Here is a 17,334-nt window from a genome sequence, read left to right on the forward strand (position 1 = left end):
CCCCTCACAAGCACAGGCACACACACGTTCAGAAATGCGCACACACACACACACACACACTTGCACAAATCATGCACCTGGGGAGATTTGCCCTCCCACTAGTCAGTCAGATGCTCTCATAACATCATACCCATAATCCTCAGCAAACAAAACATGTCAACAGCCCTGCCGGCAGCGTGCATCCCTGAATGAACACTCATATCATTTGAGTCTTCACTGATGTGTGATATGTGCTATTTTTTTTCTTTAAACAGCAGTATATTTATTCTGTGTAGCTGCTCTACGGGAACCGAGCGGCACACGTGCTAAAAAAGGATCTGGGTTAGCGTCACCGAGGGTTCAGGGTCCCTCTGTCACTATCTTTAAATTAGGGTTGTGCGCTCAAGCCTAAGAATTCAATGTGGTTTTTATCGTTCGGTTTGGATTTTCATTTGAAAAGGGCTGTTTGATTCTGTTCAGTCATGCAGAAATATATCACAGGAGGCGCAGACCTCATGTTGGTTTAATCATGACAACCGTGTGCTTCTGTTCAGAGAAGAAGGTCTGAATTAAAGGTGGGCTGGAGCGACCCAAGCTCCACATTCCTGATGTCCCCCAGCAAGGCTGCTACACTGTGCACGACTCGCATCTGTAGTTCTGAAAATAAGATTTGGAAGTAATGACAAAATGGGGTGGAAGGTGGTTCGGAGGTCTGCACACCATTCAGTCAAATGGTTTCTGGGTTTGGGACGTGTTGTTAAGAGCCCCGGTGCTGCTGATTTGGGGAGCAGCAGAACATTTGCTCCCTGCTTCACATCTCAGATGGTCTTGGGTGAGAGTTTGTTCCTGACTTCCTGTCTAATCTGCAGCTTTGGCTGACGTATCGATCCCTGCTGATGTATTGGTGCACTCAAACGGATCGGGAATCAATGTTTACATGCAGGATCTACTTGTAACCATTGATTAAGACAATACATCAGCCAATGAAATGCTGCCGTCAGATTTCGCTGCTGAAAGTGTTCCTTTGTGTTTGGCGTTTGCCGTTTTTAAAGGCGAGAATGCTACTATTGTACTTTGGCTGCTTTGCTCACAATGGTTACTGTGTCAAGTCAGGCATACAACCGTGGTTTGACAGCCAGCAGAGCCGTGTGAGCCCAAGGCCCTCTGAGCCAGGCACTGAATCAGTGGGCTGAGATCGTCTGGCAGCTCGTCAACGCAGCCCAACGCCGAGCTCGCGGACGGCTGCTCGCATTGACCCGCTCGCTGATGTCTCTGTCTGTGGACGCTCCTGCGGGTCGAGGCTGTTCTGACGACCGATGACAAAGGGACGCATCGGAACAACGGACAGCGCCGGTGTCTTGAAAGGTGGAAAAAAGGAAAAAGTGGAGGAATATCAGCAACCAGCTGCCAGAAAGGTTCATTTAAAATTAATTTGTGGATTTTCCCGCCCGTTGCAGCTGACGCACGGTCTATATTTAACTTTTAGAGGCACTTTGCTCCTCGACGGTCCAGGAGGTGCATCGGCCACGTGGCGAGTTGTGGCTGCGGAACAGTGGGAGAGGTTTGAGGTCATCGGGGACAAAGCGAGCGGAGATGCTGGCGGAGACGGCGGTCTGATAACAGAGGCCACGCTGATGCTGTTCTCTGCAGAACGGCTGGAGGAGTGGGAGCCCGCCTGCCTCCTCTGGGCTTCTTTGACTGTAAAATTGGAGGAGTGGGGGTTATAATCGCTTTGTTAGCAAGACTGTGCAAATTCAGGACATCCATATTAGTGAGGACGCGGGGGCTGGCTGCGTTAGCCTCTCGACCAGGTTCTGAGGATTTTGTCTACATAATGGGAATAGAGGTGCCAACCGGTGGAACTCCTGGTTGGAGCAGATGTCAAAGGTCAAGTGACCTGAACGCTGGTGCTTAGATCCACAGTAGAGCAACAGAGGGGGGGGGGGTCCCCGGAGACCAGTGCTGACATCCTGAGCTACTGCGGCAATAGAGCGGTCTGGTATCTGATTTGTGCTCCAGTGTGTCTGGAGCTGGTTGTGTTTATGTGACCCCCCCCCCCCTCAAAACAAAAATCTGCAGATGTGAAGCATCGTGTGCAAAGATAAATGATGGCAGAAGATTCCAGTAGAGATATCAGGCGTCTAATCATGACCCGTATTTGCTGTACTGCAGCCCATGGGGAAAGACTTCTGATCGTAAATCTCTCCTCCGCCACCACTCTCACTCCATCTTCTCTTCTTTAGTTTACCGAGGCGGTTTACCCCCCCTCCCCAGCTACACGATCTTATTAGCTACAACCTTGACCCATCCTTCTGCTGTCTGTGACTGTGATCATCTCCAGGAAAAGGGGCCATTTCTGCTGGTTTATGCAGTCTAATGTTCTTCATCTCCAGTATTTTGTTGTTGTGGAAGCGTCCTCGCTTTGGTGCCAGTGACAGGATGGCTCTCTTACAAATGCCAAGGTTAAAAGTGCGGGTTGTATCATAAGCGCATCCACCTCTGCCCCCCCATCACTATAAAATCAGCTTTCTCTTGGGTTTACCTCACTTTCTTCTCTTCACCTGCTCCCACCGTCTCCCACTTTTCTCTTGCCTTCATCTTGCTGCCTCTTTAGTTTTCCTTGTCCTTGCTCAACCCGCCCTCTCTTTCCTTACTCTACCATCCCCTGTGTAGCTCCTCCATACCACACAGCTTATAATTAGCCTGGCAGAACAAACCTCCTCAGCTCTGTTTACAGCCCTGTGGCTAACAGGACGTCCCCGTCTGCCACAACAGGCTCTACAGAGTCGATGTGACAACAGCGACCCAAAAAGCAGAAGAAGACACGAGGGGTGATAATTCTGGGAGGGAGCGAGACGTAAACACCGGCGCAGAAACATGCGTTTTGATATTTCATCGGTTCATTCGCGCGGAAGTGACCAGGGACACAACATTTCAGGCACACGGCGACATTTTCACACAACTGACCCAACTTTTTGTGGCACAATTAAGCCAGAAAATGATATTCTCATGTGTAAAACAGTTTAATTGAGCACTTTGCTCATCTGCTCTCACAGCCATCAAAGGAAATTGCCTAAAGAGAGAGGTCCTCAGCTGCACAGAAGTGTGACCTCATTTCCTCAATCAGTGTTCCTCTCTCTCCTCTTTATCCCCCTCTCCTCGCTGCCTCTCTTTATTTGCTGTAAACTCTATCTCCAAACGCTTGTTCACTATCTCCAGCTCGCATAAATTTTCACCCGGAGAATTTTGCACCGCGGCAGAGCCTCTTCAGCAAATCCTCAAATATTAATTTGTTCTGTGCTGTTACATCAGGCAGCATTAGCGCTGTTCTAGTCTAAGGACTGTTGCTAGGTTCCAGTTCGGAGCTGCGTTAGTCCTCGCAGTTCTCTGCATTGTTATCGTGTCTGCTGAGATGTGATCTGAATCCACATTTGTTTCTGCTGATGTCTTATTCATGTGACAGGTTTGCAGCAGATAAGTGCTTCATTTTAACAGGAGTTGCAATGAATAAGTGATGGTTTATTTTATTCCTGCGGAGCCTGTGTGTGATAAGAGAGAGGGATTAATTCTGAAGAGCTGAGGCAGCAGCGAGAGCACTGCCGGTTCAACCTTGGAGCCCACAAACTGGGATCTGGTGCACAACATTTGTCCACTTTTCTATTATTTATAGGGTTATTCCATTCTGTGATATAGTTGGAAAAGACTCTTGGCGTCCCATAGAAAGCTGCTGTCCTACGAGTAGATAGTCAGACTGGACCTGATCTCAGCAAGATGGTTCATTTCTTCATGGGTTTGTGGAATCTTGGCGTCACATTAGTGAGGAGGAGGTTTGTGAGGAGATGGAGTGGTCTCAGAGGCAACTTGAAATCCAGATATCCAGATTTGATGCAGTGGGACCGCTTGAAAATGTCTTTAAGAGTCAAAACATGATCTTCTGCTCTGGAATTGTGTGTGTTTGACTTTCTGAGGACTGTGTCCCCTCAGCAGGACCCCATCATCCACGCAGTGTGTGAATGAGCAGTGAATTACTACATCTGTGAGACTCACATACATTTATGTACATTTATATGAGACTCTATAAAGTGTGAAAGCTCAATTTCAGTTCAGCCAGAATTCATCTCCAATATTCTCCCTTTGTCTTTCTCTCTGTTTGAAGGTAACGATTTATTCTTGGTAGCGGTGCATGAACTTGGCCACGCGCTAGGCCTCGAGCACTCCAATGACCCCACGGCCATCATGGCTCCTTTCTACCAGTACATGGACACCGACAACTTCAAACTGCCCATGGACGACCTGCTGGGAATCCAGAAGATTTATGGTAAGTTTGACAAAGAGGACAACTGTCTGTCCATTTCAGGTCATGGTTCCGTGGTTGAACGCTTCCCGAAGAACCTGGTGATGTGTTATTGTAGTTTTCATATGGAGTCTTCAGCCTTCCTTTGAACACGTCATGGTCAGAGGATCAAAACTTACAGACAGGAGGACATCTGGGGAACAAGGCACCCACATAATCACACATAAAACCATGCGTGGAAGGCAACAGCGACAGCCTAGCTTTTATTTTCTGTCTGTCAGTCCGTCTGTCATGCAGGCTGCTCAGTGGTGAAGGGGACAACGTTATTAGTGAGCCTTTCTTGTGCAACGAGACCGACACGAGGAAGCGTTAGACAGGCTGTGAAAACAGACCTGAAAAGAAGAATAATTGGCCAAAGGTGACGGATGTCAGATTGTAGCGACTGCGTTCGCCATCAGAAAATCTCCTTTTATCCTGTCATCATTATCTCCCAATACAACCAGTCATTCACCCTCGTCTTTTTAGACTCAAAGAATGTGTGAGGAGTGACGGCAGAGACGAATCCTCTGAAAGGCCGGCCGTCTGAACTCACACCGTCGGAATATCCACTGAAAAAAGAGGCCACCTCCGTCGCGCTGGCAGCACAGTAGATAATGAGGGAATAAAAGGTCGTTGAACATTTTCCATGAAGGTGGTGCGTTCACTTCTCTTCATTAATACAACGTAATTTGAGCGTTCATGTTGCCGCTGGAGCTTTTGGCTTGTTAGGAAGGAAACAGGTGGCTGTTTGGATGATTTAAGGCGTTCCTCTTTAACCGCACACACACACACACACACACACACAGAAGGACTGGTCATCTGCTTACATTGCCCAGACTCGTCCCTGTGGGAGTAACAGCTCCACTCTCTCCTCATCGCTCCCGTGTCTGACTCCCCTCAGCTGCTGCGTCAGGAGTTGAAGGACAGGACGCGTGAGCCTCGCTCTCCATCTCCCGGCTCGCCCAGTGTGCTGGCGGCAGCCTGGGCCACAGATTCTATGCTAAAGCTACAATATTTATAACCTCAGTCAGCCAGTCAGTCAGTCAGTCAGTCAGTCAGTCAGTCAGTCAGTCAGTCAGTCAGTCAGGGGTGTTAAATGGTTTAGGATATTGGATCGTTCGGTATTTGAGCGTGTGTCTGTCTGTCCATCTGAGTCCAGGTCTTCTGACGGGGGTTATGTAACCGCTGCTCTCAGTCTGGGATCTATTTCAGGAACAGATCTTTCAGAGAGTGAATGGGATCACTGGGACAGACCACAGATCAGTACTGGGAGACATCATTTCTGGCAGGAAGTGCTCTGACAGGCAACCCGACCAGTGTTTCGGCTCACTTAAGAGCTTTGTGCGTCTGTTCGTCTGGCAGCTACACAAACTTTGGGACCTCGGTGTTTGATTAAATCTTTACTGATCCCACTGAACTCTGGTGTTTCACCTTCGTTTGTTGCTGGTTTCCACAGTTACGCACCCTGGTGAGCGGCTGATTTTAAAATGACACCGACCAGTTGTGTCAAACTCTGCCTGACGTGTTGATTCCTGATGTACAAATATGAGAGTCTCACCATCATTATTTACCGTCTGGCTTTAGGACCTCCTGACAAGCTCCCCCAGCCTACCAAGCCTTTGCCGACAGTGCCCCCACCTCGCTCCCATCCGCCCTCAGACCCCCGCAAGCCAGATAGGCAGACGCGACCGCCCAGGCTGCCTCCGGGAGACAGACCGTCCCACCCCAACGCCAAGCCCAACATCTGCGACGGAGGGTTTAACACCCTCGCCATCCTGAGGAGGGAGATGTTTGTCTTCAAGGTAGGAAAGCATCCCTCGTGTGAAAACAATCCTGGGGATATTCGCACAATTTATTTTGAGAGGTTTTCTCAACGTCAGAGCTTCTGAGCCTGCACAGAAGGGATATTGTGCACAGAGCAACAGGGTTTGCCTTGCTCAATGGGAGCTAGGCAGGAGCACACACGTCCATTAATGGGTATTTAACCTCGGTCGAGCACATGACCACGGCAACATGTTGGAAGGGCTGAGAGCACAAAGATGCCCTGTGTTCTCAGCCCTGGAGGGGAAACATTCTACTGCTGCCTGTGATTGTGGCCGCGACTTACTGAGGATGTTAAAAAATAGTGTGTTATCCACAATAGCTGTGTTATATATATGATAGAATCCATCTACACACTGGCAGACGGTCCGCAGGAGACGCTGGGGCCTAAATGAGGTTGTTCCCTGCTTCAAAAACACAAAGAAAGGCTGTTTAGTGAAAAGGGTCTTTAATAAAAGTGCACGTGAACTCGGCGGAACATGACCTGATGTTACGTGCACAGGGAGAACTTTGTTGCCTTTATTGTGGGAGCTTGTTTTTGTCTCCACGTGTGTAGAAGTGTGTGAACAGATGGGTGGAGGTCAGTCATGTCAGCGGCGCACTCGACCGCATCCAACAGGATGTTCATCCCCTCTGGAGGTACATGGCCGGATCTGAAGAGGGTCGCTGACACTGACAGCCAGAGCAGATGCCAGGACAAGAGGGAAGTTGCAACGCCGTCATCTAGACGGGAACTGGACTCCACCACACGGGAGGCTCCAGCAGCCTTTTGCTGATATATCCAGTGCAGATAGGACAGACAGGGACCTCTGGAGAGCACGGCATGGCTGAGTGCTCGGTTCAGTGGCCATTAAGACTCACAAGTTTTCTCCAGACACGGCAGAGATGGTTGCTGAACTACTGAAGACCACACACAGGACCAGTGGGAGGATATTAGCCAGCAGGGAGTTGAAACACAGAGACACAAGAGTAGGATGGGATTGTGCAGGCGAGCTAGATCCAGCCCACCCTGACCATGACACACTTTAGTCCGATGCTACTCAGCAGGTCCTCAGTGACATTTAGACATCAGCTAAATTGTTGCCACAGTCTGCACAGTGTCTGTTGTGATTGTGTTGAGGGGAAATGATGATCTCAGTCAAATAAACATCCACCCCAGCGGAGGAGGGCGTCCTGTTCGGATGCTCCCCGCCCCTGTTTTACGTGCACACCCGGCCTACAGCTGCTAACAGGTCTGCTGGGACGCTGAGGATCATGGGATTCCTGGAAAACTCAGTTGCCATGGAGCCAAAAAAGGACAGTCATAGGCCATTTGTGTGAGTAGGAGGGAGGAAAGAAGGAAAAACATCATCTCACGTTTGGATCAGAGCCAGAAGGTGTGACAGGCCTCACGGTTCCGACAGAACTCAGGACATCCTGGACCACTTTTAGCTGCATCCGTCTGCACCTTTCAACTCCAGGAGGGCAGATGAGAGGATGACAGTGACAGACTGGAGTTATTGGCTGACTTTTTCATGGTTTTTGACAGTAAAATGAGTCAAAATCATCCAAATATGGATTGTGATTGGCCCAAAGCAGACTCCGCAACCGTCTGTCTGTCTCTATAACATGAATATACATGAAGGAGATGACTTCTGTCCAATGGAACATCTATTTTTATAGGTAGACGTGGTCGTGTTCCTGTCGGTGTTCACCAGTGTGGGCTGATTCCAGCTCTGATCGTCCACAGAGGCGTTTCTGGAGTCCTGCTTCTTGGCGTTGGTCATTTTGCCTCATTAAAACTACCATGTGTGCAGGCGCTTCTGGTTCCACTTTTTATGAACTCTTAAAGAATGTGCTGTCAGCTGGGATGTACGTAAATGTACACGAGCTGGAGAACGTGTTTTTCCTCCCACCCACCTTCAGAGAAACGTCCCGGGCTGTGACATTGTTGTTTACCAAACTGACAGGACAGCAAGTGTCCTGGGGCTATAAAAAGGATTTGTGTTCCTTCTCCTTTCCTTCATCAGCTGAGAGTCCTTCCTTCCTCCCTCCCTTCCTTCCTTCCTTCCTTCCTTCTTCCTTCCTTCCTTCCTTCCTTGATAAGACAGTAAGAGACTCAGAGAAGAGTTGAAGGAAAAACTGTCCCTTTCCAGTCTTTGAAAAGATCAAGATAAATGAAATCTGGTTAAATTTAAGCGTCGATGCTAAAGGCAACAGGCGCACACGCTATGGATTCTCTGCTAAAGACAATAAATATTCCAGCCTAAGCACTCAGAGTGGGGAAGAACAGGCTTTTAATTTAAGCACTAAAAGTTTCTGTAATCTTTATGTTGTTAAGTTTTAGCCTCAGGAAATTCATCATTTATTGCTTCAATTTTTCACAACAGCAGAAAATCCCCGGGATGATCGGGGCGCAGAGGTTTTAGGCCTCGGTCCCAGTCAAGAGTGAGGAGGATCGCAGCTGTTAAATGGTTGTAGATCAGCGTTTGAAGTGGGAACAGCTTCATCATGGATGCAGTCGGCAGACAGATGCTGGTAGAAGAGTTGAACTGATGTTGACACTATTTCATAGCCATCGTCATTCCTGGCAGTGGCTCCAGCCTGGTTCCATCCCATCAGGTATGGAAACACTTCAGGGTATAAGGCTGAATTTGAGCAGCCTGGAGCAGATTAAAAGAGTCCAGCGTTCAGGTCCTTTTATGAGCATCTGTCTCCTGGCAGGACCAGCTGATAGATGCAGCTCCTGACTCAACACTAATCCTCTAGAATCCCCTACAAACACACACGGCGGCGGAGATGCCGGCTGACCCGGATACCCCGCAAGACGTCACCTGACGTCGGCTGACTTCTACAAACAAAATACACCTTTTCATTTATCAAGCACGCCCGTTCCCGGCTGTTTCCTTTTAGGGGAAAGCTTTAATGCCCCTCAGACGGCTGTTTGCTCCTTGAGTTGGGAGTTCATAAACGGGGGTCTGGGTGTTGCCGTTCTCTTCCAAACGCTTTCTTCCCACTAATGGTGCCTCTGGTGCTGCTCAGGGGGGAGTTAAAACTGTGTTTGAGGGAGCAAATCTTCCCAGCTGATGAACTGCTGCTCCAGCTTCAGTTCTCACGGTGTTCCAGCTGAAGAGCATTGAGAACTTTTCCTCGGAATGGACCGGATTTCACAGTTTGAGGTGTCACTCGGCTGTGCAGAGGGAAACGCTGAAGAATCTTCATGTGAGGAGGTATCAGGGTGGGGGTGGGAGAGAGGAGGACTGAAAATAACGGATAGCTGGACTGGACGGAGAGCGGCGGCGAGGCTGCCTGATAGATGGGCTGTTTCTGTTTCTGTGACGGGGGTGGGCTGATGTTTAGTCCCCCCCCTCTGCCGACATGGCCGGGGCAGTGAGGTCAGACTTATTGGCCTGAGCGATGAGTTCAGGAGATACAATTGTCCATCCCCAGCCAAAGGGTGGGACATCCCTGGGGTTCCTGAGAGCTTTCACAGCTGCCCCACCCCCCAATCATCAAGGACACACCTTCCAGTTGGCAGCATCCCCCCACACCACCCTGAGGGAAATGAGAATGTCTCGGCCCAATGATGGTTTCCCCCACGTGCTCTTGAGTGTGTGCACGTGTGCTGATGGTTTCCTCTAAAGCTGCATGTGGGTCATCAAAGCGGGAGCTGCAGCCCGCCCGGTGTTCCTGAACGCAACCTGCATCAACGGCTGGGTAATGCCCCCGACTTCCAGAACCTTTTGGTTCTGTTGGCAGAAAACCTTTTGGCCCATTAGTGCAGCGGCTTCCTCGTTACCCTCTGAGGTGAATGAGTGCAGCACGGTCGTGCCCCAGACTCCCGCGCTCGTGCGCTCTGATGAAAAGGTTGCACATGAACGCCTGCATGCCTTATGAAAACGTCTGACACATTAATAAGAAGATCGGAGAGACGAGGGCTGCTAAGCTGGAGCCACGTGCACGTACGTCGGGGTAAAGGAGCTTCCAGCTTCACGTGTGTGTGGCGGGAGGACGAAAAGCAGCCCACGAGAGTTCTGACCTGACTCTGCTGGTCTCGGTTACGTAACGGCGTCCTCTCTGTCCCACTTCCAGGACGACTGGTTCTGGAGGGTGAGAGATAACTCGGTCATGCCAGGATACCCGATGCTCATCAACGTTTTCTGGAGGGGGCTGCCGCACAAGATCGATGCCGTGTACGAGAACAGCGAGGGCAAGTTCGTCTTTTTCAAAGGTGAGCTGACAATCCTGCTAATTAGCCGTCCCTTCAGGGTTTGACTCTGTCCCGTCGTCTCGTTGTCCTTTTACCAGCTATACATGATGCATATGTTGACTTTCACGACAGCTAAACTGCCCTCATCCAATTTTCTCTGTGTGAGACGTGAATGGGCCTGAACTAGTAATAATAATAATAATAATAATGATAATGATTATAATAATAATGATAATAATAATGATGATAATGATAATCAGTTGTGAGATTCAATAGGCATGTTGGCCAACTTTCAGTCTTAAACTGCACTTAATCATTTTGATGATTCAAATACTGCCTTTGATGTGTTTTTAAGAGCTTAATCTCTATTCAAAGGCGACGTGATTAAACGCGTTCGCTGAGATGGAACCTCGGGCCCAGTTTATTCCGAACGCCAAACAATTCCTGGAAATGCAAACTCTGGATCCCGGCTGTGCCACGAGCGCTGGGACTTTATCCTCCAGCCTGTATTTTGAGGGGTGTAACTCAGAGTTTAGAACTCCCAGACTGCTGTTTTCCATTTGAACACGCTGATTTCCCAGAAGACCGTAAAGATCCCGTTTAAAACAGAAGGATTGCAACGGCGGTCAGAAAACCAAATGCAGCTCCCTGGCAAAAGCAGCTGTTTTGAATATTTCCTGCCTGCACGTTGTGTGATGAGAGTTCTGGCATAAATGGAAGCGGAGGCTGGGGTCTGTTAGTGTTGAAGTCATGGCAAAGACTGATTAGTTTAGTGCTGTAATGGTATTACGCACCAGGCCAGTAAGCAAGCGCAACTGGTAGACATTAGAGGCGGATTCAGTGTTCTGTTTCCCCGCACAGCCAAATCTGAGTCAGCTTTGATTTTTATTCTCTTATTCTGTGTCATTTAACTCTCTGTCTTCTCCCCAAATCTCTGATTTATCGACTATGTGACTTTTACACCAAGAGGCTTTAATTCATAAGACGTGAGTGACACATTCATTGTCCCAGGAGGAACCAGATGGAGGCTACATTCGGTCCTCCTATGGAGCCTGTAGGAAATGTTTCCGATTAGTCAGAGTGACACAAATGGAGGCTTCGTCCCAGTGTTGTCAGCGGGACTGTCGGAGGATTCCTCGCTGTGGTTCGGAGGATCTCGGCAGCGTCCGATGCCGCTGCGAGCGCGATTCATTCGCAGCTTTGTTGTTCGCGTGGCATTTTTCCACACATTAATTACATTTGGAGGGTTTGACCCCGAGCTGACCCACGTTTATACATCAGGGAAAAGGAAACAGAACCACAGCGGTCAAGGAGGTTTTCCTCTGCGCGGGCGTGCGTGTGAGCACGTGCGTGTGAGAGGAAGTGTGACCCAGCATGACTGGAAGAAAATGAGGTGAAATGACGTGAGTTTCCTGTCCAGAAAGAGGCCAGCACGTTCCCAGTAACACTCAGCACTTTGTCCCTCTGCTGCTTCCACGTTTCCAGTTCGCGACCTCCATCGTTCAGCCGGGCCGAGCAGTCAGACGACAGTGTCGCTGATTTTACGGCCGTTGGGCTGCAGGTGAACCACATGTTAGGCCGTGTCGGTGTGGCTCTGGTTTCCTCTCGGATTCGCTCTCGTTTTCCATCTTTATCCCCGTTTAGTCGCCAAAGCGGCTTAAAAACCACTTTGATCCACTGTTTTTTTTGCATCATTTCTCCCTCTGCATCACACCCACCTGCTTCCTTCCGGTCCTGCCCACCCCCGCACCCGTGACGGAGGAGGCCACTTCCTCGGGTCGCGGTGTCCGAGCGTCAGCCACGAGTTTTTAACATCGGGAGCGTTACCAACAATGTGAGCGTCTCAGCTGGTCCTCTCCTCTTTCATCCATCGTTCCCTCCGTCTGTTGATCCGCAGGGAAGCAGTTCTGGGTGTTTAAGGACACGGTGCTGCAGCCCGGATACCCCAAAGACATCACCCAGTTCGGCCACGGGATGCCGGCGCAGAGCATCGAGACGGCCGTGTGGTGGGAGGACGTGGCGAAGACCTACTTCTTCAAAGGGGACAGGTGTGTCACAGAGAAGGCTGCTCCGCCGTGCTCGGTCTGTTTTAGCACTGATGCACTTCCTGTTCCTGTTTAGATACTGGCGCTTCAATGAAGAAATGAGAACCATGGACCCCGGCTATCCCAAACCCATCACGGTGTGGAGAGGTGTGCCCGATTCACCGCAGGGGGCCTTCGTGGACAAAGCCAACGGTACGGTTTGTCCTGCCTGCTCTGAGTTGGCGCGGCGGCGCGGCTCACGTGCCAGGCCGCATTGATTTCAGCTCGTGCGTGCGCCCGCTGAGTGGGAGCCGCACGAGAGGTGTATCGATTGATATTCGCCCCAGTTATTTCCCCGCGCTTCTCCGACGAGACGCTTCCAAACGCGGATGCGATATCTCGGGAAGTCGTCCAATTAAAGAGGTCGGTTTTTTCCCGGACGTTGGAAACCGTGTCGCCGACGCTCGATTCGCCGCGAGACCCAGTTGGAGCCGGATTGTGGGGAACGGGACTGACACGAGTCCCGCTGTGCGCTCCACCCGAGGAGGGGGGGTGTTGCTCGGCCACTGGCCTGGCTGATTTTCTGCCAGGTGAGCTCAGGGTCGTTCTCGGCCTTTCGCTTGGATTGGAACTAAAAGAAATAGAGCAGGTGGTGCTGAACGCTGCGGCCATCTGCGACGCAGATCTGCTGCCAGATCTGAGGCCAGGTGGGGGGCGGGGTGCATGAGGCATGAAGGGTGGCCGGGTAGCCGAGGAGCCGATCACGTGTTTTCGCACTAGCACGAGTGTCGGTTCTTCTTCTGAGACGCGCAGTGAACACATCCGTAACGGGGACGGAGACAGCCGTGACGGATGCGTTCCGAGCCGTGGCCTCAGGTCGGCGTTGACCCCGGCGTGTCTCCTCCCTCCTCCTCCCTCCTCCTCCCCTCAGCGCCAGTTTCAGCAACTCCATCTGTCCGCTGCCTCTCCCGCATCTCTGCAGAAGAAGAAGTAAAAGCTGCCGCTGTGGAGGGAAGAATTCCCAAATCTTCAGCTAATCTATGTCGACATACGCGTTTGGTCTCGGCTGGCGAAACGACCTGAGGACAATCGGAGCAGAGCGTCCTCGCCGTCCTAAAGGAAGGACTCCAATTTAGTTAAAACAATGCGCATTTCAAAGACACTGGCTTTACAATTTACTGTAATTAGTGGCAGTAATTTGCCATGAAGCAGCAACAGCCTGTACGTCTTGATTACAGACACGGTTTGAAGCTGCTTCCGGTCTTTATGCTAAGGTAATGACTCGGCTAAGCTAATGGCTTCCCGATCCGTCCTGTTACCACATGTGTGAATTTCTTCTTTTTCTAAAGAAGCCAGGAGTTCAGTCTCCCCAGCATTTAAAGTCGGTGGTTTTTATACATCGCGTGATTTACGGCTGATATTAAAGCTGATCTAACATTCTATTAATATCACTTTTCACCCCGGGTGAGACAAAGTAAGGGACACATATCTCAGATATTTATCCTCAGCCTTTGTTCCACAATTTCAGTGAAATGTGACATTTACCTTCCTGTTTGTTGTCATCGGTCTCAGTTCTAGAGAAGCAGCTCTCTGTTTTTAATCAAAAACGGACTCTGTTTGTAGCATCGGGACCGATTCCTCAATATTTCTGATAACAATTTCTTTCTCACAGCAGCTTGGTGCCCGGTGACAACTGTTGTGCTGTTGTGTGATATCAGCAGTGGGCTTTGGCTCCTGGTTGGCTGTGTTTTCTCTTTTATAGCCAAATATAATTGGTCCTGAGGGACGGTCGAGGATCTGAGCTGCACATCCGAGCTGAACCAAACAAAAGCCGCACGCACACTCCTTACACCACAGGTTTAGATTTAGTACCCAAACCTTCCCCGGGCTCATTCTGCTGAGTCACCGAGCAGCTTTAAGTTGAAACTGTTATATATACTGTGGTTGTCCCCACGTCTTCCATGTTTTACTTTCTTTTCCCGAGATAGGAGAGAAGAAAAGTGGTCGTCTTTAGGCGACGTCTGTTCAATATTTACTTTCACAGAAGGAAAATTGACTTTCAGAATTCAGCACACACACACACGACTCCAGCCTTACAGTGTTTGAAGTGATGCGAACAAATGTGTGAAATGCTGGCTAGCTAGCGTGCTAGCTAAAAAGGCCCATCTAAAAAGCCGTTTGTGTCCCTCAGGTTTCACGTACTTCTACAAGGGGAAGGAGTACTGGAAATTCAACAACCAGTTCCTGCGGGTGGAGCCTGGCTACCCGCGCTCCATCCTCAAAGACTTCATGGGCTGCGAGCTGAGGCCCATTGACCCGGCCCGGCCGCCGGGTGACGACGGCAGCACAGATGTGGTGATCGAGCTGGACAACGAGGCGAACACGATGAAGGCCGTCGCCATCGTCATCCCGTGCGTGCTGGCGCTGTGCCTGCTGGTGCTGATCTACACGGTGGTGCAGTTCAAGAGGAAGGGCACGCCACGCCACATATTGTACTGCAAACGCTCCATGCAGGAATGGGTCTGAACCATTGGGACAAAAACATGGGGGGGTGGGTGAAAACAGGATGTGTGACCTCCACCTACACATACACACACACACACACACACTCATACACACAGGATGGGCCATCGACTTTAGAAACTGCCACACCTCCTCGTTACGGGCGGTTCTGACCCACCTCCACACGGCACCCCCAGGACATAAAGCGGACTCTGCCGACCCCCCTCTGCCTTTTTACCAAACAGGGGAGCAGAGAGACACCATGTGGGGGCTTTTTTTTGCCTAAAGTGACGTAAAAGAAACAAAAGGACCGCCAGCGTCACTTTGTATCTCAGAAACTGGGATTCCGACCCGCTTCCCCCCTTCGTGTGTTTGTTCTGAACCAAGTGGGATTTTCGTCCCACAGGAAATGACATCATCATCCGTCATATCAGGTTATTCAGTACCAGGTTTTTTTTCAAATATATTTTCTGCTCTCAGTGCCTCCCCTCCCCCCACACCATCCTGCTGAAAACACAAATCCATCACAACTTTGGTTTTTCCGGTTTTCATTCCGACTTTTATTCTGAAAGAAAAGGTCCAGCCTGTTCCCTTTAACATGCTCCTGAGGAAGAGACCAAAACAAACCAAATAAAACCTATTTCTCTCCAAAGAGGATCGTTTGGATTCATTGTTCCTTCCCTCGATCTTAAAGAGTCGGGAAGCTCTGACTGTTGTGGCAGTCTGTTCCAGACACAGGGGCCAAATTATCCTGCAATAGTTTAAGTCGCCTTAATTAAACTTCATTATACTTGTGCTAACTCTTGCTCTTCTTCGAGGTTGTTTTTCCTTTTCTACATGGCTTTTGTTTCCGTTGGCTTGCAACAAAAGCTAATTGTGAGCTTCCTGTGATTATGTTCTCTAGTTTGTTTATCTGGATTTTAATACATTACCCAGAATCCTCAGCACTGGCTTGCTGAAGTGTTCTGGGCAGATTTTACAGTCGAGTCAGCCTGTATTGAAAATAATGTATCATAAAAACGGTCAGAAGGTTCTGGAGTGAAGCCACTATTTTTGTGTGTTTTTGATATTTGTTACTTTTATCATTTTCATACAGCAGAAATGAGCTGGTGAAGCAGCTCGCTGCGCTTGTTATTGGGTTTTCCTGCTTTTTATTTAACCAAAACTCCTTTTACTCGGATCGTTTGTGAACAAACAGACTTTTTTTGGGGGTTTTTACTCAAATACTGTCGACTGCCTTGTCTGAGCGAACTCCCAGTTCCCAGAATGCTCTTGGCTCTTTGACTGAGGTCAGATGAAGATCAGTGCCTGTGTCAACGTGCATGCAAGCATTTACATCCTGCACATCAGCCGGTTCTGCTCAGCGTGGCTCTGGAGCCTCTCAGAATCTGAGAGAGACGTTTACTTTGGAAAAAACTGTTTGCATTAATATTTGTATTATTATTATTGTTATTATTATTATTAATGTTATTGTTATTATTTTATTTTAGTGTACCCCACCCCATTTAGAGTGGGAACAGAAGCAGATGGTACATTAGGGTTTTCTAACAGGTAATTTAAAAGCAATTTGGCCTCAACCAAGTCTTTTACTGTCTGAATGTGTCTGTTATCATGATCACATGCTTTATTTTTCCCTCTTTTCTGGTCAAATCTAATTGGACATGTCACTTCTTTGTCCAGACAGAATGAATAAACCGATTACCACAAGATTAAGAGCTGCCTTCGGACTCTGTGCTCGTCTTTTCCCTGGAAAAGCTTGACCTGTACGCACGTGAGGCCCGTGTCAGAGTTCTGTTGACGCCCGAGGTGGCGGAGCCGCACATGAGCTGTGCCTTTGCACCGCGCGCCTCCTTAGATTTCTCCACTTGGAACGGGCTACAGTTTCCAGGTCCGTTTCCAGGGTGTTGGTCGCTCTCAGATGCAGCCAGATAAGGTGGAAGCAGATTCTTCTCGCAGCTAAACACTCCTTTTCTCCAGCTCCAGACATTTGGACCTCAGTAGCCCACCCAACATGAGCCCAGTCCTTCAAGATGTTTCCCTTCTGATGGGAACTGTTCCACTTGTGCAGTCATCTGCCATGATTTTATGTCCCACCAGGCAAAGGAAGCCCTTTGGATGTAGACCTAAACATCTTTAGGTTCTTTAGGCTTCTCCTTCCTCTGTGTGGCCCCACGTTGTGGATATTCTAGTTTATTCAGATGGATGTGGGGCTGTTAATGGTTCCAGAGAGACTCTGAGATGGGAGGAGACGCATTCAGCCGAGCTCCGTGATATCCTCCGATTGTTTTTTTAAACAGTTTTTTCTAAGCTAGTTAAGTTCACAAAGATGTCAGCCGCTATCACAAGTTTCTACGTAGCTCCTACAGAGATCTTAAAGAAGCTTTGACTGAATCAGCAGAGCTCAGCGTCGCCTTTATCCAGCAGCGAAGGTGATGAAGGAGCGGTGTTGGGCCCACTACAGCTTTAGGGCCTTCCTGGATGTGCTC

At 49.4% G+C, this 17,334-nt stretch overlaps 1 protein-coding gene across 2 annotated transcripts in view; it reads left to right on the forward strand.

The window, feature by feature from the left end:
* The window catches only part of LOC130513438 (matrix metalloproteinase-16-like), a 35,948-nt gene extending 19,387 nt beyond the window's left edge, over nt 1-16,561 (forward strand). For both annotated transcript variants that reach the window (XM_057012178.1, XM_057012179.1), the window contains 6 exons: nt 4,136-4,297; nt 5,897-6,114; nt 10,205-10,343; nt 12,220-12,370; nt 12,444-12,559; nt 14,538-16,561. In XM_057012178.1, coding sequence (XP_056868158.1) covers nt 4,136-4,297; nt 5,897-6,114; nt 10,205-10,343; nt 12,220-12,370; nt 12,444-12,559; nt 14,538-14,872 — 1,121 coding nt within the window. In that variant the 3' untranslated portion in view covers nt 14,873-16,561. The remainder of the gene's footprint in view (nt 1-4,135; nt 4,298-5,896; nt 6,115-10,204; nt 10,344-12,219; nt 12,371-12,443; nt 12,560-14,537) is intronic.
* The last annotated feature ends 773 nt before the right edge of the window (nt 16,562-17,334 follow it).

Source organism: Takifugu flavidus, chromosome 17 (genome assembly GCF_003711565.1).
Source record: "Takifugu flavidus isolate HTHZ2018 chromosome 17, ASM371156v2, whole genome shotgun sequence".
Taxonomy (NCBI): domain Eukaryota; kingdom Metazoa; phylum Chordata; class Actinopteri; order Tetraodontiformes; family Tetraodontidae; genus Takifugu; species Takifugu flavidus.